The sequence below is a fragment of the Esox lucius genome, chromosome 8 (assembly GCF_011004845.1).
Source record: "Esox lucius isolate fEsoLuc1 chromosome 8, fEsoLuc1.pri, whole genome shotgun sequence".
Classification (NCBI taxonomy): Eukaryota; Metazoa; Chordata; class Actinopteri; order Esociformes; family Esocidae; genus Esox; species Esox lucius.
Genome location: NC_047576.1, coordinates 18,227,235 through 18,254,473, shown reverse-complemented (window position 1 = coordinate 18,254,473; position 27,239 = coordinate 18,227,235). Strand labels below are relative to the sequence as shown.

The 27,239-nt window shown below is 39.9% G+C and overlaps 1 protein-coding gene across 3 annotated transcripts; it reads right to left on the bottom strand.

Annotated features, from left to right (window-relative positions):
* Nucleotides 1–2,225: 2,225 nt before the first annotated feature.
* Nucleotides 2,226–23,611, bottom strand: ttc39a (tetratricopeptide repeat domain 39A). 3 transcript variants are annotated; one of them, XM_020049403.2, is made up of 22 exons: nt 23,431–23,611; nt 23,292–23,353; nt 22,401–22,454; nt 22,243–22,293; nt 21,919–21,969; nt 16,089–16,193; nt 12,060–12,191; nt 11,101–11,144; nt 10,703–10,770; nt 10,513–10,577; nt 10,081–10,180; nt 9,660–9,725; nt 9,455–9,563; nt 9,095–9,162; nt 8,826–8,885; nt 8,501–8,662; nt 7,917–8,008; nt 7,692–7,812; nt 7,326–7,437; nt 5,927–6,041; nt 5,437–5,553; nt 2,226–3,738 (listed from the first exon to the last, which is right to left on the bottom strand). In XM_020049403.2, exons 1-22 carry the CDS (start codon nt 23,551–23,553, stop codon nt 3,621–3,623), a joined length of 1,995 nt encoding a protein of 664 aa, XP_019904962.2. In that variant the 5' UTR covers nt 23,554–23,611; the 3' UTR covers nt 2,226–3,620. The 3 variants fall into 3 exon arrangements, with proteins under 3 accessions (XP_019904962.2, XP_034149784.1, XP_019904963.1); XM_034293893.1 differs by lacking the exons at nt 22,243–22,293; nt 22,401–22,454; nt 23,292–23,353; nt 23,431–23,611 and adding an exon at nt 19,182–19,317; XM_020049404.2 differs by lacking the exons at nt 21,919–21,969; nt 22,243–22,293; nt 22,401–22,454; nt 23,292–23,353; nt 23,431–23,611 and adding an exon at nt 19,182–19,784.
* Between the last annotated feature and the right edge of the window lie 3,628 nt (nt 23,612–27,239).

Genomic DNA, 27,239 nt, shown 5'->3' with positions numbered 1-27,239 from the left:
TTAGGTACATTTCAGCTCTATTTTATTGTACAAAATAAAAAATATGGAAACCATTAAAGACTGATGTCATCATTCTACATACACAATCTTGAGGAAATCTCAAGTATCTTTCATGAGATGATTGTTTTGATTTTGAGTATTATTTTACATACAAACATACACTGATCGGCCATAACATTATGACCACCTGCCTAATATTGTGTAGGTCCCCCTTTTGCCGCCAAAACAGTCCTGACCCGTTGAGGCATGGACTACACAAAACCTCTGAAGGTGTGCTGTGGTATCTGGCACCAAGATGTTAGCAGCAGATCCTTTAAGTCCTGTAAGTTACGAGGTGGGGCCTCCATGGATCGGACCTGTTTGTCCAGCACATCACACAGATGCTCGATTGGATTGAGATCTGAGAGTCCAAGTCAACACAATGAACTCGTTCTTCAAACCATTCCTGATACATTTTTGTTTTGTGGCAGGGCGTATTATCCCGCTGAGAGAGGCCAATGCCATCAGGGATTACCGTTGCCATGAAAGGGTGCACATGGTCTGCAACAAGGCTCAGGTAGGTGGTACGTGTCAAAGTAACATCCACATGAATGGCAGGACCCAAGGTTTCCCAGCAGAACATTGCCCAAAAGATCACACTGCCTCCGCCAGCTTGCCTCCTTCCCATAGTGCATCCTGGTGCCATGTGTTCTCCAGGTAAGCGACGCACACACACCCAGCCATCCACGTGATGTAAAACGAAACGTGATTCCTCAGACCAGGCCACCTACTTCCATTGTTCCATGGTCCAGTTCTGATGCTCACATGCCCATTGTAGGTGCTTTCAGCAGTGGTACAGGGGTCAGCATGGGCACACTGACTGGTCTGCGGCTACACAGCCCCATACACAACAAACTGTGATGCACTTTGTGTTCTGACACCTTCCTATCAGTACCAGCATGGAGTATCTACATAGGTCCACTATTAGCAACCACCACTCCTGTGTTCCAATGGCACGTTATATTTGCTAATCCAAGTTAGAAAACCCTTTTGCAATTATGTTAGCATATCTGAAAACTGTTTTGCTGATTAAAGAACCAATACATTTTCAGTATTTTCAGCATCAGTGTTTGTGGGTTTAATTACAGACTCAAAATGGCCAGAAACAAATAACTTTCTTCTGAAACTCATCAGTCTATTCCTGTTCTGAGAAATGAAGACTATTCCATGCAAGAAATTGTCAAGAAACTGAAGATCTCATACACCGCTGTGTACTACTCTCTTCACAGAACAGCATAAGCTGGTTCTAACCAGAGTAGAAAGAGAAATGGGAGGCCTCAGTGCACAACTGAGCAAGAGGACGAATACATAAGGTGTCTAGTTTGAGAAGCCGACGCCAGTCACAGATCCTCAAGAGGCGACTCCGGGAAGCTGGCCTTCTAGGCAGAGTTCTTTCTCACTCCAGTGTCTGTGTTCTTTTGCCCATCTTAATCTTTTCTTTTTATTAGCCAGTCTGAGATACGTCTTTTTCTTTGTAACTCCGCCTAGAAGGCCAGCATCCAGGAGTCTCCTCTTCACTGTTGACATTGACACTGGTATTTTGTGGGCACTATTTAATGAAGCTGCCAGTTGGCGACTTGTGATGTGTCTGTTTCTGGCCTCCGATACACATCACTCAAAGGGGTTCTGCATCTTTACACACTGCTCATCCAGCCAGGTAGTCGCCAGCACATAGAATCCGTCACGATGACACTGTTGTACTGTGAGGCATTGAAGCAACTCTGAGTTTTTAAAAATGTCAAATATCGAGGAAAATCAATCCTGACACACCATATGGGTCATTGCTGGAGGCAGATATGTTCTGCATGAGGAAAACTCTAATTACATTAAAATAATCCCTATGTCACTAATGGTGAATGGAAATAAGGGTTTAGTGAGACTGCTCATAACAGAAACCACCTATAGGGAAACTGGTGCTTTTCTTGTTTAACTAAGTTACACGTTTCTTTATGCTTATCTTATTCCAAAAGGAAACATCTTTTGCTGGACTTATTTGATCATTCAAATCAAAGAAGAGTCCAGTGATCTTCTTCATTTCGAACCCAATGATAACCATAATCTACTATTTGATCATTTTATCTTAAATGAAAAAACAAATACAATATGTACAGGTCCAGGAATTTCAATCTGCTCAGTAGCCATGCTCCACATGATATGCTGACCAAAACATCACAGTGCCAATAAGATTGGTTGTACACTTTATATCAGTAAATTCAAAACAACAACAAAACATGAACATGTCTGATAATCATTTGAACATCCCAAAATAAGATAATCTCTCCATATAAAAAAAAATCTATTTAAATATTTCCTCAACCCTTTAGAAAACTCTACATTGACTCCTGGTCAATTTCTTTCACCCCAAAGCTTATTCTAAGTATTAACACAAACACTCTAATTACAATATTTAAACTGAACACAATTCTAATGTTTGGGTTTAGATACTAATTTTTTTGTAAATGGAGTTTAAATAATCATAGAACATGTAAAAACCAATTTGTTTTATTACAAATTACATACACTGTTTTTAGCTAAATTATTACACAGGAACATAACTATTCAATGTACAACAACTCCCTGTAAGCCATTCTTGTAATTGTTGATGTTGGAACTGTATATTTATATATAGAAGGCTCTAGTGGTTGTCAACATTTCACTCACTACATATGGAACTGGCAGCCTGGCGTTCCTGTGTCAAAGACTAGTTTGTCTGAGCTCAAGTACTGTTGGATTGCATCCATGTGAAGAGAAAAAGGAAGGATTTTGCCTTTCTAAAAGACACATTCATCTGTCCACTTAAAACGGGACAATTCTGTAAAAGGCGCCATTACAGTTAATAAATTAAACACAGGAAAATTCACCCCCTACCATCACACTTGTATTCCTGCAACGTGAGTTTGCATGGCTGGACAATTTTACTTTGTGCAAATGACTGTAGGCACAATTTCCCAAATTCTTGGTAGGACTGGTCATGCAGTCCTTCACAGAAATTGCTCGAGTTGATCCAATGTGCCAAAACTTCACTTGAAATGTTCAGTGTGAAGAAAGGAAGGAAAAATTTAAATATATGTCTAGAACCAGTAGAAGAAGCACATAAAGAAGTTAGAGCAGGACCTTATCTGCCATTATATACGCTCAATCCAAGACAGACATTGTCCAAGATTGGCCACAGTGCTTTTAGTAAAGTAGCCATCAACTGCTCAGATATGTTACATAACCCCTCATGACGTATTTGTCAGCAAATGTATTTATGCTAGCGAGTGAGAACGTTCCGTATGGGTGTCTAATCACAGGTTTTCGCAGTTGACTGATAAGACCCTGTTCATCTCCATTCACCAGTGTGCTGTTCTATATTGCATCCCTATTTTATTTGTCTTAGTAAACACTAGTGTCTGTACGCTTCAAACCTTTCAGTATACAGTTTGTGTAGTGTTGCGTATCTTTCTGAAAGCTCGATGTCTGGCCACTCAAAGGCAGTCCAGATTGATGTCTTGCTTGCTGCTGGTTGTGGATGGTCCTTGCTACAATGGGTTATGCACTGTGACGTCTGGACATTGTCCCTGTTTTCTGGCCCCTACCAGCTAGGGGCTGGACGGGATGGTGTTTATCCCATTCTCGCCTGTGCCCTTGGCCTTATGCAAAGCAGCCTGGATACGGAAGTGTGTCCTCGATTCCATGGAGTAGTTTTTGTAATTTTGCCTGTGAATATTGGGAGACAGAACAGAATAATTAAAAGGGTTGATAATTATGCTGAATGTACAAACTCGATTCCAAAAAAGTTGGGACACTGTACAACTGTGAATAAAAACAGAATGCAATGATGTGGAAGTTTCAAATTTCAATATTATATTCAGAATACAAATTAGATGACATATCAAATGTTTAAACTGAGAAAATGTATCACTTTAAGGGAAAAATAAGTTGATTTTAAATTTCATGGCATCAACACATTTCAAAAAATTTGGGACAAGGCCATGTTTACCACTGTGTGGCATCCCCTCTTCTTTTTATAACAGACTGCAAACGTCTGGGGACTGAGGAGACAAGTTGCTCAAGTTTATGAATAGGAATGTTGTCCCATTCTTGTCTAATACAGGCTTTTAGTTGTTCAATTGTCTTAGGTCTTCTTTGTAGCATCTTCCTCTTTATGATGTGCCAAATGTTTTCTATGGGTGAAAGATCTGGACTGCAGGCTGGCTATTTCAGTACCCGGATCCTTCTTCTATGCAGCCATGACATTGTAATTCATGCAGTATGTGGTCTGGCATTGTCATGTTGGAAAATGCAAGGTCTTCCCTGAAAGAGACAACATCTGGATGGGAGCATATGTTGTTCTAGAACTTGGATATAACTGTCAGCATTGATGGTGCCTCTCCATATGTGTAGGCTGCCCATGCCACACGCACTCATGCAACCCCATACCATCAGAGATACAGGCTTCTGAACTGAGCGCTGATAACAACTTGGGTTGTCCTTGTCCTCTTTAGTCCGGATGACATAGCGTCCCAGTTTTCCAAAATGAACTTAAAATTTTGATTCGTCTGACCACAGAACACTTTTCCACTTTGCCACAGTCCATTTTAAATTATCCTTGGCCCAGAGAGTTTTAGCCGGCATAGAGTTTTAGCCGGCAACGGCGAATGGCACGGTGGATTGTGTTCACCGACAATGTTTTCTGGAAGTATTCCTGAGCCCATGTTGTGATTTCCATTACAGTATCATTCCTGTATGTGATGCAGTGCCATCTGAGGGCCCGAAGATCACGGGCATCCAGTTTGGTTTTCCAGCCTTGACCCTTACGCACAGAGATTGTTCCAGATTCTCTGAATCTTTGGATGATATTATGCACTGAAGATGATGATAAATTCAAACCCTCTGCCCATCTTGACTTCTGAGAGACACTGCCACTCTGAGAGGCTCTTTTTATACCCAATCATGTTGCCAATTGACATAATAAGTTGCAAATTGGTCCTCCAGCTGTTCCTTATCTGTACATTTAACTTTTCCGGCCTCTTATTGCTACCTGTCCCAACTTTTTTAGAATGTGTAGCTCTCATTAAATCCAAAATGAGCCAGTATTTGGCATGACATTACAAAATGTCTCACTTTCAACATTCGATATGTTATCTATATTCTATTGTGAATTAAATATACATTTATGAGATTTCTAAATTATTGCATTCCTTTTTTACTCACAATTTGTACAGTGTCCCAACTTTTTTGGAATCTGATTTGTATATCTGCATAGAAGTCTTGAAAAGTGATTTTACTGATTTGCATGTTTGTAAATGATGCGTTACCACTAGACCAATACCTGCACAGGTTGAAACATGTCACCAAACTACTATATTGGGATTAGTAAAGATAATGATTTTGTGTATTGATCAAGACACTCACTTGGCTGTCTCCAGGAGTTTGATGCCCTCCTCCTTCCTTCCTTGTTCCAAACACAGCAGACCGTGCTCCAGCAGTGCATTGGGAACCAAGTAGTGGTCAAACTTGATCTGTGTTTCACTGACAAGAGTTAAAATACACAAGAAATCAGGATTTAAACCAGAAGGGGCCTAAGGAAGTATTTGCTCAGCTTATAAGGAGTATTGAACGAGTAGGTCTCTACTACTGTAATATCAGGGAAAGTTCACTATGTGTGGAGACAGCTGAGTGATTTTCTTTGTGGTCTACTTATTGCCCTGGCACAGCAGAGGGGGCTCCACAAAATAAAACTGGTCGGTTGAAAAGCACAAAAGTAGCCTAAAGCAAGCCGTTCTCTCAGTTTGCATACCAGAGGTGATGGAGGAATTGTGTGCCAGAATGCCTCCAAAAAGGGGGAGTGGACCATTTATCCACTGGTTTTGGTATGTGCTGAATGTGTGTGTGTGGTGCTCACTTGCAGAGGACAAGGGTGAAGTAGTGTTCAGCCTCTTCCTGGTGTCCCAGGTGCTTCAGACACAGACCCCTAAGAAGGCTCACCAGGCACTGGTCATCTATGGAGAACTCTGTCCCTGAACCATACAACATACAATCCTCAGTCTCAAAAGTATTCACCCACCTTGGACTTCTCTAAAAAAAATGTGTGCTACAACATGAAATCAAAATGGATTTAATTATGAGTTTTTGCCACTGATCAACACATAAAAGTCCATTTATGTCCATTAGTGAAATCTTGTTCTAAATTAATTTTATAATATAAAACAGAAAATAACTGATTGCATAAGTATTCACCTCCTCTGCTAAGACATCTGAATAAGCTCTGGTGCAACCAATTGTCTTTAGAAGTTATGTAATTAGATGAATGGAGTCAATGCAATGAAGGTGTTTCACACGAACTCCAAACCAAAACTACATCATGAAGATGATAGGAACATTCAAAGCAAATCCAGCATAAGGTTTCTCAAAAGCACGAATGAGCGGGATATTAGAAGGTATTGAATACGGCACAACAATAAGTCTCTCCTAAACAGGCCATCTTCAAAAGTATCCAGGCGAGAAGGGCATTACTCAGGGAGGCCCGCAAGAGGCCTGCGGGAACTGTAAAGGAGTTCCAGTCTTCCACGGCTGAGCTGGGAGACCCTATGCTGTGCATACTGCAACAAAAGCCCTGGTGCTTCAGCAAACTGGCCTTTATGGGAGAGTGGCCAAAAAAAACAACTCAGATCTTGGCTAGTTAGCCAGACGGCATGTGGGAGACTCTGAGAACAAGTAAAACATGATTCAATGGTCTGATGACACCGGAATACAGCTTTTCAGCCTTAACTCTAATTGCTATGTTTGGCGCAAGCCCAGTCAAAGCTCAGACCTCAATGCAACTGAAAATATGTGAAAAGAGTTAAAAATTGCTGTTCACCAAAACTCCTCATCCAACTTGACAGAGCTTGAGCAGTTTTTGTGTGTCCAGATGTGCAAAGCTGGTAGAGATTTATCCATCAAGAGTCATGGGTGTAAATGCTGCCAAAGGTGCCTCTATCAAATATTAACAAAAAAAGGGGGTGAATACTAATGTAATCAATTATTTCCTGTATTATAATTAATTTAGAAAAATGTGTAGATGTAATTTTTAACATTCACATTAGAAACCTTTTGGCATTGATCAGTGGCAAACACTGATTAAATCTTTTTAGAGGGCAAAATAAGTCCAAGGGGGATGAATACCTTTGAGAGATACTGTATATTTCTGCACTATTGCAATAACAACACAATAAAACAGCTGATCTAAGTTCAGTTGTTCATGATATTCCAAAATTCATTTGTAGAGGCAATGTGAACTCTCCAGGAGAGGTTTGTGTTACTTGGACTACTGTCGAGCTTCACTTGTGCATCATCCAGTGTTTTCAGCATGCCCTCCGTCAGGTCTTTGTGTTTTCCTATGACTGTATAACCATTCCAGATGTACATCATCTCCTGCAAAGGACAGACATGGCCACAGGATCTCACAAAAATCCCCATTCTTACAGTAGAACTATTATATTGTCTGATACAGCACAGCTGTCAGGATTTAGGAATCAAACCAGCCTGTTATTAATATCTGATACACGACAGATTTCAGCCAATCAGCATTAACAGCTGAAACCACCTGGTTTATAATACCCTATAATTACACTGAAGTATCAAGTCAGATCCTCCTTCTCCTTTTCAAGTAATTGTGCTGTACTGACCAGCGGAGGTGCAGGTAGTGTTATAGGGTTCTCAGACAGGTAGCGACGAGCTTTTCGGATTGCAAACTTCTCAGTTGGCAAAGACTTTCCAGCTATTTTCTGCTTAAGCCCATGTACCTGCCTGGAATAGATAAATAATAGATCATATAATATATTAAGATGACCAGGTAGAAAACATTTTACAAAGCACAAAGCATCAAGGTTTGTTCGGTTGTGGATACCTACCTGAACAGCATAACCTCGCACTCCCCGAACGGTTGGCATTCCTCCTTGGTCAGCATGCTGAGGTAGGCACCCTTCATATATGCATACGTTGCCTGGAGGGAAATGTGCAAGTGCTAAAACTGTAGGCATCAACATACAGTAAATGTGGCCCTCGAGAGACAATGTACACATTAAAAGTGTATAACATGCAAATCTACATTCTGTTCTGACTTAGTCGCTTGTCCCAGCAATACATTATTAATTATTCGCTGCCACCTCTACCAATATGTACATGGACCTAAAGAACCTTTACTTGAACACAACAGTTAAAGTATCCTAAAAGGCATTCACTTTAAGTTATATTCTTCAAGAAACCATGGTTAAATACTATGAAATATCATTAACATATAACTGCAAACACGTATGTAGCAACTGCAGATTGCCCCTTTCAAGTTAATCACGGTCATATTCCTTATTTTAAAAAGATGTTGCCAATTGTATCTCTTTACTGATGTTGCCAATCTCTTTACTGGATTTCCTAATAAAACATTCGGTTCTACAGTGCCTACGAATTAACAAACACAGTAAATATCAGGATGTCCCACCTTGGACCAGGCATTCTCTTTGCTGAGCAGATCAGCGTAGAAGTAGGCCATTTTCCAATGCCGCTTGTATGTGAAACACCACATCAGCTCCCAGTAGCACATGTGATGGAACTGCTTCCACTGCTGCTGTGCTTCACAGCACTCTTCAAAGCGCTCTATAGCCTGGTACACGCACACCCATACATCCACACACACACACACACCCACACACGTGTGAATACTGTTCAAATGCAACTCAAAACTAAATCTGAATACATGTGACAGCTGGCTTGGTTTGTTGTTAAAACATAGAATAACATTCTTAGAATGATTGATCCACACTCACAGCATCCAGGTTTCCTTTGATAACTTCAATTCGACCAGCGAAGAATAAGAAGATCGACCCCTAAAAACAACACAAGCACATTTGAACCAATCAGCATTCAGGGCTCAAACCACCCGGTTTAAACTTGTCATTATATTACGGTTTTCAGCCAATCATCAGCCAGGCCCTGAAACACCCTGTTTTTAATGCCCACCCATTTCACTAAAACAACAGAACTGAAATATGATTGTAGTGTTCTGCTAAAGATGCAGACTAAGGTTCTCTCTGACCTTAGGATAATGTTTGAGATAGGGCTGAAGGAGTTTCTCTGCATCCTCCACATCTCCCTCCCCAGTGCCTACAAGTCATGGGGAGTAAAAGACACATTTAATTCGAGGCTAGTTTAATGCACTGATGGAAAAAAAATCACCCTTTCCCGTAGAAGGGACCACTGACTAGAATGTGTCTAGGCTACAGGGCTCGCCAGCAGATGGAAACGTCTGACTGATAACCAGGGTTGTGGATAAATGTGTAATTTCTTAAATGTATTCAATTTAAACATCATATTTGAATTGGTCAGACTCTTGGCTCAGTTTAGAATTGACCCAAACCCTGGTGGTAATGTCTGATAACGTTCGCCTCTCTCTCACCCAGGATGAAGCTCATGAAGGTGTGGTAGCAGAGCAGCAGCATGTTACACAGGAAGGACCTGAAGGTTTGACCTGCTGAGCCCTCGGTCAGCTGCTGCAGTCCAAACTCCTGCCAACACAAACAGCACAAAGTCCATCCAGTCCAGCCCGGTATCTCACACACATCATCTCAGGGCCACCAAGGAAAACAGTGGGAGGCTTGTACCTTATTGCCAGAGAAACCTACAAACTCCAGCAGCCTGAGGGTCCGAGTGGGTAACATGGAGATCATCTGTAAACAGAACGGGAAACGCAGGAGTGCGGAGGGACAAGGAGATGAGATTACATGTTGGTCCAATCAGGGCAATAGCATGCATTGCATTACACTGAGTTGCTTTCTATCCAATCTCAGGTGGGCAAAACTTTTTTTTTAATTAAGGTTTTGGTTTAAAAAAAACAACACTCCAGACCACACACAAACTTAAAAAAACTAGATAACATGAATACAGTATAGTGTAGCAATTAATTTGATAATAACTGCCCACATTACTTTTGACCAATATCAAATAAGGTCCTGGGTGGTACTGTGTGGTACTTAAATTCTGATGTGGTGCTTGACCCAAAATGACATGAAACAGTTCCCTCACCAAGTTGAAAGCTCCCACTCCAAGCTTGACCCCGCCTTGAAAATGCCCATGGTTGTCACCACTAACATATGTTGAAGATTGGAGGATCATATGAAGCTCTCTGAAATACAGATGTTTATTCTTTATAACAAACTAGGTGCTTTGAACACTAACTTTTGATTGGCTGAAAGTTGTGGTATCTTTTTTGGAAACAGCTGCATTGGTAACAGGCTTATAATACAATGTAATGTAATACAATGTAATGTAGCACAGGGTTTGTGGTATATAGTCAATATACCATTCCTAAGGGCTGTGTATAGGAACTCAGATGAGTTGTACATAAGTACAGCTTTTAGTTGTGGTATATTGTCCATTGTTTCTTAATGCTTGAAAATAGTTGAAGAATATAGGGAATACTCTATGAATCCCATGCATAACATCAAGGGTACTCACTTATATGTCTGGTAGCTATTCCTAACTTTTATTCCTCCCTTGATGAAACTTATCATGTTCTCATCCTACAGAGAAAATTGATAAATAGAACGTTAAACATTTAAGGATAACCTATATTTTAAATAAAGTCAAAATCTAGATGACTGCAACAGAGATGGTGAGTTTTAGTGGTTGATGTCATAGTAGTGACCTGAAGGAAGGTGAGTGCTGCCCTCTGTAGGAGACATTCTGCATAGCACACTTCAGCATGGAGTTCCTCTGAGTTGAAAAGGACAGCACAATTATCTCCTGACACACTAAAACCATTAAAACAGCTGACGGCTGCACAATAAACCCACACAAAATAAACACACATTAAATTGTATTCTCAGATAATGAACAACCATAATAGCTTGTAGCAAGGTGTAAAAGATTAACATCTCTCAAAAACAGACATTATACAGTTTTATAGTGGCATTTTATATCACCCTAATGGCTGGTGTGAGAAAAGGCCTGTGGCAAAACATTGGCTGTGTTTTAAAATGCGTACTTGTTGACAAAAAGTTGGTTCCTCAATTAAATATACAAGACTAATCTAACCATACTAACCTTCTGTGAAGTTTCTGTTTGTAAAGGTTGACTTTTTGCGGAACCTGGCAGAGAATACATAACCTCATTTTACTTTATTACAGACTAATTGTTTGATGAGACAGACAGACGAGTTGGTTCACAACAATCAAATCAGCCTGTGGATATGCAAGCCAAGATTCAACACACTGTAGCTGTTGAATACTTAAAAACAAAATTCAGGACAGACATTGACAGTAAGTGTTGCTAACTTGGATCAGGTTTCAGTAAAAGGAATTATTTTATTTTAATTCAATTCTGCCGTATAATAAATTGTGTATAGAGTACCACTGCATATCTGTGATTTATGGAGTAATTCTAAACATCTGGTTAACATTGTATTTGCATAGCCATCCTAAATTCATGCTAATCGGTATGGTCTATGTCATAGGGTTTCCCTCCCCCCTCAGGGTGTCAAATGGTGAGGCCAACCCAGTCCAGTCTGGGAGATTGTGTGTGTGTTAATGTGTGCATGTTCATGTTTGTGCCCTCTTTAGGATAAACATGTTTCACACTCAAACATCAAGGCTCTGTGTTACAGGCAGCTCTGAAATTCCACCAGACAACGAGAACTGAAAGGACCCATTAAGCATCTCTTCTGGGATTATCTCACAGAACATGGAGCTCACCAGCCACCTCTGATCTCCAAAACTTACCAGAGCCAAATGGATTTCCCATGTACATAGTTGTTCTTCATAGAATTAGTTAAAAATGTCTTATTTTGTAACAAAAAATATTTAAAATGTGTGCAGTGAATAATGTATGCAAGTCACTATAGATAACACCACATTCTGAATTACAATAAAAAAAGTCCAATGAACTATTAACAGATGTACAATTCATCAAGTTGTTAAATTTCACTGGTATAATTGGATTCCTCGTTTTATGATTGCACAGCTTTGATAGTGCCTCAAATAACCAGACTTTTACACAAGCCTTACCGCTGACAGACTCCCTGAGCCTCCTTCATGGTGTTTCCTGCTGCTAGGATGTGTTCCGGGTCAAATGTCATCATGGCCTGCATCTCCAGTATGGTGGCGTATGTGAGCGCGTGGTACATGCTGTCTTTTGTTCTATGAAGAAAAAGACAGCACAGAAATACTCAGCTCTGTCTTTAGTGCCTTCAGGACATCTCTCAGACTCCTTCACTACACTTGTGCCTTTCTAAATCATGTGATTTGAATTATAAATGAAGTCTATAACACAACAAAATGTGGAGAGAGTAAAGGCTCTGTATTATTGTTGTCTTCTCATAATCCAAATACTTTGCACATAAAAAAGTCCACAAAAAGTACTGCCATAGTACTGCTTTCAAAGTATTAGTGTATGATAATCTCCATTCACTATGCATTATATTTTATGTATTTTCCAAACTCTCTTCGCTTAAAGTGACAATATGTCCCCGAATTTAACATTGTGGCTTTAACATTCCACAGGCAGAACTGCTGGTCTGACTGGTTCCCAGCAGGCTCAGCCACAGAAACATTGAAAGGCTTGTCCCTAACTGGTGTGACAGAAGTCTCTTCACGGGAATGTGGCATGCCTGCATGGTTAACATTTCACAGCCACTTCACTGCCATTGATCACAAGTCACGAGTCCTCTAGAAAAAAAACATCACTTCCAATGAGGATGGGTTTGTCACAAGTGAAGATGGGGAGGGGTTCACCACTCTGTGAAAAACTGCGTGGGCAAATAGTGCAACAATTGAAGAATAATGTTTCTCATTTACAACTGCAAAGAGTTTGTGGATCACTGCGATTAAAAACAGACACGATTCTGTAGTGAAAATCACTGCATGGGCTCAGGAACACTTCCTTAAAACAATTGTCTGTGAACACAGTAAGTCGTTGCATCCACAAATGCAAGTTAAAACGCTGCCATGCAAAGAAGAAACCATATATAAAAAGATCCAAAACCGCTGCCTCCTTCTCTGGGCCCAAGCTCATTTAAGATGAACTGAGGCAAAGTGGAAAACTGTCCTGTGGTCTGAAGAATCAAAATGTTTAATTATTTTGGGGAATCATGGACGCCGCGTGGGACCATCCCGCTTCTTATCAGCACAGTTCATAAGTCAGCATCTGCGATGGTATGGGGGTGCATTAGCGCACATGGCATGGGTGACTTGCATATCTGTGAACGCACCATTAATGCTGAACAATATACACAGGTTTTGGAGCAACATAGGCTGTAATCCAGACGACATCTTTTTCAGGGAAGGCCTTGCTTTTTTCAGCAAGACAATGCCAAACCACATTCTGCACATATCACAACAGCATGGCTCCATAGTAAAATAGTCTGGGTACCAAATTATCCTGCCTGCAGTCCAGCCCTGTCACCAATTCAAAACAATTGGCACATTATGTAACAAAAATACGACAAAGGAGAACCTGAGCTGTTGAGCAGCTGATATCCTATGTCAAGCAAGAATGGGAATACATTTCACTTTCAAAACTACAGCAATTGGTCTCCTCAGTTCCCAAACGAGTATTACTATAAGAAGTAACGCAACACAGTGGTAAACATGCCTCTGTCCCAAATCGTTTGAAACGTGTTGCTGCCATCAAATTCAAACAATACTATTTCTCAGTTTCAACATTTTATATTTTGTTTTTGTACTATTTTTCAATTAAATACAGGCATAAATGGTTTGCACATTATTGCGATTTGTTTTTATTAGCATTGTATACACTTTTTTTAAAAACAGGGTTGTATTAGCCAAACAATGACGTTGTATTGGTTACCTTAATGTGACCCACTTTCACAGGTGTACTGTACATGTAAACTATATCATCAAATGTACGTCACTCTAAATACCATACAAATGTATTTAAGGGGAGACAAGCGCACTTGTGTACAGGAGAAAAATCTGCATATAAAAAACAGGACATGAATTGATTGGATGTTTGTGACTGCTGTGTGCCTTCTGCCTTGTTGACTGTTATGAAGAGGCCGGTGCAGTAACTACAACAGGCTAATCACCATCACGGTCAAATCTAATTTAATGTCCTGGAAAGATAAACAAGCCAGCCAGAGGAAAAAGCTGCTCAATTTCTACAAGCACATTCCATTTCTCTGTATATTCTTGAAATATATTTCTAGAGGTAATGGAGCCATGGTTGCTAATGACACTGCACTGTTTGTCAAAATGTTTGTTTCTCATAACTAGTGTTGCACAGTATTGCAGAAGCAAAAGCCATTCCCTCACCTTTCAATATACATGTGGTATGTACACAATCAATCCTCCCATCCACGCCCAGTATAAGGCATGCATTCAGTCATCAGGAATGAGGTGGAACTTCTACATACATGATTGGGACAGGATACTTACGTAAAGTCTACTTCTGCCAATTCTACATGGTTTAATTCACTAGCTGGCTATTTTGATGTCAACCAACTTAATTTTCTTCTTTCAAATCCAATGTTTGCATCATAATGTAGAGTGAGGTGAAAAAGAATTGTATTCACACCACTCATCGTGATGAATAAACACTCTCATTAATGATACATATTTTATTATTTTATATTACAATCATTTTGGGTAAACTTGGGTAAATCTGTAGATCTGTAGAGTTACTGTAGCTGACCCACTTATCTAGAGAAATGGATCTCCCACTTATGATAAGTGCAATGGGTTCTTTAGTGACTACAGTGAGTTGGGACACCTGTTTAATGTCCCATCCAAAGTACGGCACCCAAAGCAGGGCAATGTCCCCTTCACTGCCTGGGGCCAGTGATCTTTAGACAAAAGGGAAGAGCGCCCCCTGCTGGCCCTCCAACATCACTTCCAGCAGCATCTGGCCTCCCATCCAGGGACTGACCAGGGCCGACCCTGATCAGTTTCAGAGGCAAGGCAGCAGAAGGATGCAGGGTGTTATGCTGCTGTCAAGATGACCTATAGATAGTCATACTATCAACAAACTTTTCTGCTGATAAGCAAATGTTTGCTAAGGTTAAAGTTAGGTTTAGAATATGGTTTGGGTTAGTTGTCTAAATGTTACAGATAATCTGTAGGTACTCTTTAGAGCATACATATACAGATACAATCTTGCCGCTCTGTGTTCTGTGCCACAGAGATTCTAGAATATACCTGGGCCAGCTTGCTGCGTCAGAACGACAGCCTGAAGGAAGGAGAGGAAAGGAGAGGTAGAGCCACTGCTATTTAAGCACCAAAGGCTTACTCTACAGGTTTTTCATAGATTTTCTCTTATCAGCGTTCTCTGACACAATGCTGTGTAAACCTATTTTCAACAATGCATTAGGTAATATTAGACACAACGACACTGGTGATGTGTCAACTTTCCTCAAAGGTTATGTTTCAATGCCAAACAAAGGAAGGAATTGAAATTCCTTTACCTTTGTTCTGCCTACATAGCAAGTCAGTCTACTTTTACTAGCCAGGTCTCACTCCAGGGTGACGGCTGACATAATATGCCAAGCCTTGGTTGGTGAGGGCCAGAGGTCAGTGTGAAGGGAGACATAGAAAGTCCATCCACTGGGAGCAAAAACGTCCTTAATATTATATGTGAACACACGTGTTCAGAACTAAACCTGGAAAATAACAAGGAAACTGAGCAGGACTGTCCATAGTAAGGTCAACTGTATATTCAATGAGTTGGATGATATATGAAAGATATGCTAGGGACAGTCAAAGAAAAAACAGAAACTTTGGAGTGGCAGATTGAGAAAATATCAACTGTTATCTTTACAAGAAAGGAGAGAAATTTACAGAAAATAACAGGAAACCTGATGATGGTGTTTGAACACAATACCTTGTGGGTGTCAAAGGGGAGAGCTTATCTATTTATTATTTTAATGACCACAGAGAGTACAGTGAAGCGGCACACCAGCCTGGCAGCCAGGTTATAGGAAAGAGTTGGCAAAAGCTTTATCTGATCAGGTAACCTGGAGAGCATCAGTCAGCGAACATTGGCAGCAACACATGCAAATAACCAGTGTCCAGGTCTCTCACCTGCATCGAAGCCTAGAGAGGGCATCCTCAAAGTCATTCCTCAGGAACAGGTCAAGCGCTGCCATGCAGTCCTCCAAGTCCAAAGACAGGTCCGTCTTCTGGGACCTGAGGTACCAACAAAAAGTTAGTTTAGTATTTGTTTGAGCCGCCATTAGCCCCTGCCTGGGCAGCCAATGCTCCATCTAGCTGGGGAAGAGCGATAGGCGAAGGGCTTTCCAATTATGTATGATACATATTGATCTTAGCTAGTATCCACAACTAATGTAGGAAAAACATATTTGAAATGACAGAATTTTCTTAAACTAGTACATCATTATACCTCTGACATGAATGAGGTTTTTAATGTTCATTGAAAGAAGCTGATTATTGCCACCACGTTGGAACAAGATGTGTTTGATTATCTTATGAATGAACCAGGAAATAAATCTGTTTTGTTTTCATCTCCAGAACTAGGTGAATTGTCTAAAAGCCAAATACAGAACTGCAGTCTATAGAGCAGCATGACACAGCTTAAACTACAAAGGAGCACTTCGTTAGTCATCTACAGTCGTGAATATCTTTTCAAAAGAGCCACGTCACTTGTTCTCTCTCACAGGGAGCTCTGCTGCAGTGCCCCTGTTCTGTTTCTAGTGGGAGGGCTAGAGGAACACACACAACCTCCAAATGTTCTGTATGCAATGCATGATACTGGCCCACTTTTTCACACAGCCTGAAATGACTTCATACATGGCTTTCATTGTTCTTCTACTTATCTCAATGTTACCTGACAACCCTTCTAGATTAGTTATTCTCTGTAATGTCTCCTCAGTGAGTAGGTTTCTTAATTTGTTCTGTATCAAAGACAATTTGTTAAAATGGTTGATTTAATCCAAATAATTATTACAAAGCTGGAGTTATCTTAATCCCAAATGAACCAATCTCGATCTAAACAATAGAATATTTGTATGCACTTTCATTGATTAAAATGTTAGTTGCTGTTTTACAGCATATGTTAACTGGTAGGCAGTTTTGAAGCCATTTGTGCTCTTGTTGGTAAGATTAATAGAAAACACACAGGGTCCAAAGTCATACCCAGACAGAATACTAGGCTGATGGCTATGCAGATCAACAAACTGTAAACCGCTATGATTCTTGCTCAATGATGGTAACAAATCTATTCGCAAATTGGGATCACATCCACAATATTATAAAGTGACGCGCCAAAGCATTACTATCAGAATTCATATCAGCTACTAGCTTTGAAAGTAGTGCTCATAAGCCAAAATGGTTTCCCGTTTCATTTTACTAGGCCATTAAATATTTTGCATCCAGCATGAAATATTATAAAAACTGTCCCATTTGTATGTTACGAATAAAGTTTATAAAATATGTTAATACATTAAAACAAACTTAATCTTTAAGCCAAACAATAGAGTGGGATCTGGACAACTGAGTAGAATCTCTACAATAAGGGTGACTGACTGTCCATCCTTGACATTCCTAAAGATCAGCCATACAGAAGACCTCTTTATGCTGGAACATTGTTGAAATCTCTTAAACTATAATGAAGCTCTTAGGGTCCATAGGGAACAACAGTCCTGTATTTCCTCCCCTTCACAGGCTAATGACATAGGGATGACCATACCATCCTTCCAGCCCAATGACCACAAGCAGGCCTGTCACTTGCTGCTTAATAAAACAGTCACAATGTCACTGCCACACAAACGGTCTAGAGCAAGGGTGTCCAATTTTGACCCAGGGGCAGCATTCAGTCTTAAATTAAAACGTGTTTGATCAAATAATCCTTTATCCGTAGCTTGGGGAATGTTCGATAATCCCTGACCGTCTGTGTTTTATTTGCAGTGACTATGAGCGGGTTGGACAGACTGGACTAAAGAGTTTGAATGTAGGCCCGTTAGGTTGATATCACCACACACCGAGTCTCCTTCACATACAAATATACATGTGTGTATTCAATTAGTTATACTAAGGTACAGTACAAATACTGTGACAAATTAGGTGTTCTTAAATACATTTCAAAGGTCCATGAAGATGAATGCCTACTAGCACTGTTGCTGCTACAATCTAAAAAGTTAATATTGGTCCAGTTTCTAATCGGTAGCTAAAATCAGCCCACCACTTTTAATACAATTAGTTATTCCTTATTGAATTAACCAAAACCTGCTGACTTTCATCAGAAAATTGAATTGACTGGCATGTTTGAAAGTCAGTTTAGTGGTTTATCAAAGCCAATGATAAAAAAAAAGTGTCCAGCAGAAAGTACAGACAGAAACTAGACAGTATACGAATACTTGCTCAAGAAATATTGCTAAAGCCCAACATGTAATTTAAAACTGACGTATTATGGCCAATGTCTAATTTGTAATAAACTTATTAAGAACGTTAACCACAAATTAGAGGTCTGTCTAAAAGAATTGTTGTGATAATGTAAAAACAATGAAATGTTTTGTTCATGAAATGGTTGAGCATAGTATACACAGCATACATTGTCCATAATTCATTAATTGAAGTCAACAACTCTGCAATGCCGGTTTGTTCTGGGGGGCAACTTCCACAAGAGATCATTACTTTGAGAGATACTCAAACTCGCACATGCTCACTTGGAGGAGAACACACGCAGATGAGCAAAAGCACTCAGCCACAGTGATAAAACACTGATTTATCTGCATTCCTCATTGAAGTACTGAAGGCTGAGTTAAAGAAAGACAAACAAAGACATACTGCAGTAGAAGAAGCTGCACCTCTACTCAATGAAAACATGAGACAAAAGATGAGATGGATGTTCTATAACGTGTCCACTTTTTCCGGATACCTTTCACATAAGAGCACGCTATTGTTTCAGTTATACTCCGAAAGCTACTTCACTAAATAAAACATACTCACTACAATAGGCTTTATGTGGTTTTCCCACCTAGCTATTTCAAGATGAATGCTCTTAAGTCATTTGCTAAAATCACTAAACTGTATGTAATTTTGGAAAAATTACTTACAGTAATTACAGTATACCACACACACACACACACACACACTAAACCTCATACGCAGTATCTGTCGAAACACTACACCACGCAGCCGCATCTAGACAAACCTTACCCGTTTGACAGAGATTCAGCCTCTTCTGACATTTTCATCTGGCAGAGTGTTAGAGGGAGGTAGAGAGAGAGACAGCAAACGCAGAGGGGAACTGACTATGTCTCGGGCCTTTCCAGATGCGCAGCGTAACACTCCCCTTCAAGCGGCAGCAGAATCAGCAGCCAGCCAGGCAGGCAGAAGAGGAGAGAAAGAACCCAGCCCTTAATAAGATCAGGATGACTATCACACATTGGGAAACTAAACATCTTCCAACACCTAACACTCCGCCTCCATACATACATACGTTCGTGCATACACACACACACACACACACACACACGCACACACACACACACGCACACACACACACACGCACACACACAAGCACAGTCCTTCAACTCTCCTCCTCTTGTCCCGCCTCTTCTCATCATCACGCTCACGCTACACACTGCAGTCTTGTCTCTGATTGGCTGATGCATTAGCAGGGCTGGACTAACTGCTGTGAACTCCAGTTATATGACAAAAATGAGAAAAAAAACCCACACAGAAATCCACTCGCCACGACAGATAGGTGGAACCCCGTGTGCTGCTTCAGCTGACAACGATAGGCTAGTGCAATTCGGACAATCTGAGAAAAACAGCAGAGCTAGATATCTGAGTGCCTTAAAGAGAGAAGTACAAAATCCAACCGGTAACATTCCCGAAGAAAGATGCATTTACTGCAGTGGGTCAGGCTGACTGCTGTAGCAGAAGTGGCAAAGACGCGCTGCCCCCGATTACAGTCAGGAGTCAGGGTAACAGAGATGAGAACTACTGAGACAAGGTAAAGTCACCACAGTCAGTCAGCCTGTAAGTGAGTCATCCAAACGGAAAAAGCCAGTCACTTATCATAAGGTCTGTTTTTTGGTTATAGAGGAACATTTATCGTGAACATGGTAAATCTGTCCAAGACACGAACAAGCAGGTGAACTCAGGGGAGGAGTTCTTGACAACATCAACTGTACAGTGGCACCCAGTAGTTAAAAAAACACACACCCTCAGTCAATGTTAGTTTGTTTCCCTGCAGCAGGGAAACAGCAGACCAGCGCATCTGAGATGTTAAACATTGCCCCCATTATACATCACATCACTGCATCTTCTCATGTGTCAGTGATCATTCTACTTTAATCATCAAGTAAAGCCAGAGTTGACAACAGTACACAATGAGATTGTGTGTTATTTAGGTGTCCTGTTTGCTTGTTACTTTGACACCAAAATGTAATCAGTTGAAGTCTGAAGTCTGTAAAACATACATTCTCGGCACTAGGGCAGCATGAAGGGTTAAAATTCAGTCAAGAAACTTTTTGGGCTCCTGCTTTTTTTGATTCAGGGGAACTAACATAGATGTTTGTTATTAATGATAAAGAGAAAGCAATTCATTTTAGGAACCATGGGTTGAAAACCGGGGTCAATTCCGGGAAATGTTTCACGTTCTCTTTTCAAAGAGAACTGAATTCATTATAACACACCTACTGTAGTGACCTTTTAAGGTACTTCAGATTATCACATGTCTGACATTATCTCTGGTACACTTTGCGGCCGTGCCTAAAAAACGACTAGGCTTGTATAATAAAAAAATACAATGAACACGTTAAACATATTGGAGAACTTCAAAATCCCTCTGTAAAATTCAGAAAGAGTTTTTGTTCTGCATTGGTGAAAACATATCAGTTGTGAAAAAAGTTATAGTTGGAAAAGTTGCTTTGTTTATTGAAAATAATGCTTTTATTTATTTTATTCTTATTTATAAGATACTTACATCAATAATTCAGAAAAGCACTCTGAAAGTGTGGACAATACGGATGCTGGTACAGTCTACGTGTCTCTGGTTGTTTAAGATATTGGGAAAGGTTCCCTGTTTTACTACCCTCAGTATTCAATTTATGCTTTTTCTATTGGTCTTCATAGCAACTCCTGGCAGGCTTGGAAGTGTAGAAGATTGAGTGATTTGTCCTCCAAAGCATTTCTCATTCTGATTTTTATCACAACGGCAAATGAACGTGCAAAGAATTATCTGGCATCTTTACTTGGAGGAGAATGCATTCCCTGGCCAACAACAACAATGATTAAACTAAAGTTTGACAGGGAGATTCAGTCTACTCTGACACAACACCGGAAAGTGCTGAGCCAATTTGTTCCACCCAATGCCAATAACCTGGGAATTTATGGTGAACTGCACTTGTTTTAAAAGCAATTTGACATATACTGACCAAAGATAGCATAGCACAAGGAAATACAGATTACATTAAAAAATAACCCAAATGCCTAAGAAATGTAGACACTTCCAAATGGCCAAACCATCCCTCCATTTCTATAATGCATCTGGCAAAATTATCTTCAGATTTTCTCTTTAAGCTGGAAATGTCTAATGAAGACAGTAAGATGGTGTGGTCACAACAACAGCCAACCTTCTCGCATGCACTGATTAGAATTAAAAGATCATATGCTGAGGAATGGTGTGAGTCAATGACATGAAATTATATTGCGTTGGGTTAGCGAGAACGAAGACTGGCCCTAGTCATGGTGCCTCCCAGGAGCCCAACCAGAGATAAGATTATAGCCAGCTTCAATGAAATGTTTTCTCTGAATTATTGATACGTTGAACAGCAGGAAATAATGATGTCGTCGCCTCCCCACTGACCGCAAACTGTCAATACCCCTCCCTCAAACTACTCAACCCTCTACAGTATATCACCCAGCCACTGACCCTAAAACTTACGTTTCCGACGGTTCTGTTGAGTTGAGTGCATCTTTGTCTGGTAGCTGTAACCTGAAACAGTGGAGGCAAAATGTAGGCCACATAGACAAAAAAAGTGTTGGTAGCAATTTGAACAAGACATTATGTGTAACATAATAGTGTAAACCATAGAAATCCTGACACAACAAAGTATTTTCATTGTAGAGGCAGATTAGCCAAAACGGATTGATCACAATCAGTCATAACATCTATAAATATAATTCAATTGACCTGCTGTAAAACATCCCTAAAGAACCAAAGTCGAATTAACATAATTTCCAAATAACTAAAGTTTAGAAAACTTACGTGACATCTGTGAGCATGGAATCAAGTTCTGGTCTGTTTATGACAGACAACCTAGAAGCAAAACCATGCTGTTATGAATGACTGTATGAATCCAATCTCATTTCATACATTGTCATAATAAAGCGAAATCCACGTCACTGTCATCCATGAAAACTCACAGTTCAGGGGAACCATTGGGGTCGGCTGAGATTTCTTCCACCTGCAAGGTGTCCCTAGGGTCAACATGAAACAGACAGCTTAGTAAGAAATCTAGAGAATGTTTTTCATAACCCAAATTTGAGATCTACAATGCTCATTTCTTTCCTCTTATTTAGATTATATTTCAGTAAATTGGTCTGCCCACTGTATGTCACTTTTTATTGAGCATAAAAAGTGAATTTTTCTTATCAATATTACCTGAGAGGGAGTGGTAGCTGTCCTTGTACATATAACTCATTCCAGAATAACTACAATTGGGACTACATGTGTAATTAGATAAAGCTTGTCAGTAAGTAGCTTATGTCAGGGTTTCACAAATGATTTCGCTTGTTGGCACGATGATCCTCACAGCAGAGAAAATGCTCCTTTTTAACCTTAATTTCCATAAAGCTTATTTTGCCAGCAATTTCCTTTTTTTAATATGGTTAAAGATAGTTGAAAAGGAAAATGTAGTAGGAAAAGGCAACTGCCAATACATATTTGTTACTATGTTCTTACACAAATATTTCTTTATCGTTTTACTGGGTTGGGAAACCCTGCCCTAGATAATACTTTTACACGATTCCTACAATCTGCTTCAAAAATGTAAAACAAACGTAAGCCAAATACATTATTCAAATACGTTTTTTGCATCTTGAATCAGAATCAGAATTGTTAGGCTACACTCATCAGTAATGAAAACCGTTGAGATTATTTAAGACGGTGGCAATCTAGGTTTCCACATGGGCTATGAATATCTGTGACAACAAATACAATATATTCTATGCTACTACAGGCTGTAAAGCGAGGTTTAAAAACTTTGCTTTGCCTATTCATTGCCAACACGTGAATTTTACATTTGTTTTACTTACCCTTTGCTGTCATTTTTCTTCACACTTCGTCTCCAACCAGTTATGAAACTCATTCCACTGTGCTGAAATACAGTTAACGTACAGAATATCCAGCGAAAGTGTAGAGCCTGATAATCTTTACGTGGACATACGGTTTTACCTGGGCGCAGGTGATAATGGCCGTGTCCAGCGAGATTTTGAAAAAATGAGGAAGTACAGTAGTTATATTTGTCTTCGTTTCTCTTCTGACGGAGTTCGACCTACGCAAAAGTGAGACCTGCATTAGTCCCCTCCTGAATTTCAGTGTCCACGCCTTTAAGGTACCAACTGTTTTCCTAATGTAATTTTATGCAAATAAGCTACTGCCATTCCAAGTAAAATGTGCAAGTTTCTCAATTTTAATAATAACAAATGGAACAGTTAGAAGTGTTGATTAAATAATTACATAATTTATATGGGCGGATTTTTACCACGATATTTTGAAACAAGGCAGATATACAAAACGGTAAACATACAAAACGTACATTTTTAACAGACTTTGTTAAATAGTTTAATTAAAAATTTTAAATGCTACGTTGCAGAATTTAAAGTGGATTGACTTTTGTTTACCAGGCACTGGCAATTCCCTCTGGGTTTGGGCTCAGGACTTACATAGATTTGACAGACAAAAAGCCTAGTTATCCTACAATGTAGCCTCCACGGGTTGCTTCTGACCCTGAATTCTGATTGGCTTAAAGCAGTGGCATATGTAAGAAATAAGATGCAAAGGGTTGTGGACAAGATACCAAAGTTAAGAGCTGTACTTAGGCATGGTGCATCAGGGAGTGCCTGCACACAACACTTACCTGTGGCACGGTCTCATATACCACAGCTATCCGCCATTAAGCTTTCAAACCAACCGGTAATCAATAAGGCATGAGGGTGTGTAGTATATGGCCAATATACATTGGACATGACAAAGGACAGCTAAGAAACAGCTCTTAACTGTGGTGTATCGGCCACATGCAACACCCACTTGCGCCATATTGCTTAACTATAGCATTAACATACAGACAACCTGATTTTCCCCTAGCTGACCATTGCCTGCACCGGCACTGACCAAGGAGTAATGAGAAAGGCAGGAGGGTGAGCTCATCCATGGCGGTCAGCAAACTGTCAAACTTCTGTCCTGTAACCCTGAGAGCCTCCAACGGTGTCGTGATGACGTGGTACAGTAAGTGGATTTCAAACTGTCCCAAAAGTTTTCCAGAACCTTCTGAAATATATTTTATTTCATAGGTAGACTGAACATATACTGTAGATGCATGCCAATCGCAGTACACACATAATCTACGAGTGGCATAAACTAATGCACAAACACACAGACAGACACAACACAGTACAGGACCTAAATCCATAACCCTAACCTAAGCCTCTTAAACAAGACTATGCTAAGCATCCCCTGAGGCGTGGTGAGATTTGGCGGTATGGCCTCAGGGCTACACTAACCTTAAAACATTACCCCTAAAACAGAAAGCATTTCTAAAAGGAAGTGCCGGACACAAGTTCCTCACTTGTGTGTTTCTTCAGTTATTATACGTGTGGACATTGGGTACTCACAATTCTACCATTGCAAACTCAACAAGCAAATGTTATGGTATGCCATGGTCATCACAATACATTAATAATCTATCAGTGACCAGTCACTACTCCAAAAATGGATACCAGTCATTTGTACAGAAAGTTTCACTGTACCATAAAGTATTGTCTTTGCAAAACCATTTTCAGAAGTGCAGATAGCTTGACTGCTGTTTGCAAACATATACTGGCTTGACCACATTTCTTAACATTTACTGTGCATTTGTAAAGTATTAAGACGCCTTCACTTTTTTCCCCACATTTTGCTGTTACTGCCTTATTCTCAAAGGGAATAACTTTTTTGTTTTTATCGATATACATATAATAACCTATAATGTCCAAGCAAAACAGTTTTTTTAAGAAACAAGCTTATGTATTAAAAAGCAAACACCTGATTATGTAAGGTCCCACAGCTGACAATACAACTCAAAGTAAATACCAAGCGATGGGGTTGAAGATCTGGGGATGGGTACCAAAACATATCTGCAGCATTAAAGGTCCCCAATAACAGTGGCCTTGATCATTTCTAAATGAAAGTAGTTTGAAACTGCCCACACTCCCCATAGATCCGGCCGCCCTGCCAATCTGAATGATTGTGGGTGAAGGATCTTGGTCAGGGTAGAGACCAAGAATCTGATGGTCATTCTGACAGAGCTCCTGTGTGGAGATGGGAGAACCTTCCAGAAGGGCAAGTCTCTCTGCACTAATCAGGCCTTTATGGTAGAGTGGATAGACGAAGGACACTCCTGAGTAAAAAAGCATGACATGCAGTATGAAGAACTATGAAAGGATGATGAAATGTATTCTTTGGTCTGATGAGACCAAAATCTAACTGTTAGGCCTGAATGCCAAGCACTAGTTCTGGTGAAAACAAGGTACATAACCTGGCTAATACCTCTATACAGTGAACCTGAAAAATGTTATTTCCCTGGCACTCCCCATCCAATTTGACAGAGGTTAACAGGACCTATAAGGAAGAATGGGAAAAACTGATTAAATCCAATTGGGCAAAGCTGACATACCCAAGAAAACTTAACATACTGAACATAGGGTCTGAACACTTATGTACATTAGGTATTTCTTTGTCATTATAGGGCTTTGTGTGTGGATTTGTGGTCCAAATATTTTTTCATCAACTATAAATTAGGATTATAACAACTAAATATGGAGACAGTGAAAGAGACAGAAATTACCAAAGACACTGCATACCATTTGAAGGAATATAGACCTTTTCGTATAGTGGTCACTTTTGTTAAGCATGCACTCGTCGAAATTCAAGGGTGAGAATTCTACTTTATTTGAAATTATCACAGTAAGTGTTACCTCTTGGCTGTTCAAATCATTCTCACTGTAAACATGGTTGCTAGCTGGTCTATACCTTGAAGGGCTTGTCTACCTAGCACAGATCACATTTCCGCAAGAACCCAATGCCAACAGGTCAATGTTAACATTTTACATTCCTGGGGTTGGCAGAGCATGACCTACAGAGCCAGCATCTAAACACAGATTTTTTCGGTTGTTCTCATTATCTAGACACATTTAACTTCCAATGAAACATATATTCAAATAATTCCACACAACTCTTTTAGGGTTATCATCTGGTATATCCTCATTGTTGATGCTATTTTTACCTCTTAAATCTGCAATGCACACTTCGGTCTTCTTCCAGGGAGATTTAATAAAGCTTCAGTTGGTTTTAACTTCTTAATTATTGCCCTGATTGTGGAGATAGGGATTTTCAGATGCATAGCTATTTTATCTTAGACATTGCCTAATTTATGAAGTAAGGACAGCCTTTGGTCTTATTTAATTTCAGTTTTCTCTAAATTTCTCCATGTCAATAAAGGACTTTTCATGTGTCACCTCATATTTATACCCCACTGAAAGAAGAACTAATTTGATGTCATCCTACGGTTGTTCAGTGACATTTGAATGAGTTGACGGTCATCTCGGTCAGTTGACAGTCATTTTCACCCTCTGCCAGTCTTTAGCGTTGTTATCTCCAATGTCTGTTGCTTGAGCTTGTTCTTATGAACCGCCGTCTTTGGTATTTTCAGGATGGAAGCAACCGGACGCTAACTGTATCCCTCTGCCAGTAAAGCCAGAATTGAACCCTTCTTTTCCTCATTCAAAGCTTTTCTTTTCAACTATTTTGTCATGCTGAATAGTTATTTTTAACTATCCTGTAGATGTCTTAATGGTGTAGATTAAGATGTTTATAGAAATTTACTTCAGACAGATGGTATGGTATTGTGTCCCCCCCATTAGGGTGACTAATATTGCTTAACTGGACACTCAACCACATCATTGGAATACTGCATTTAGTATTTTTTTATTACGATCCCAATAATT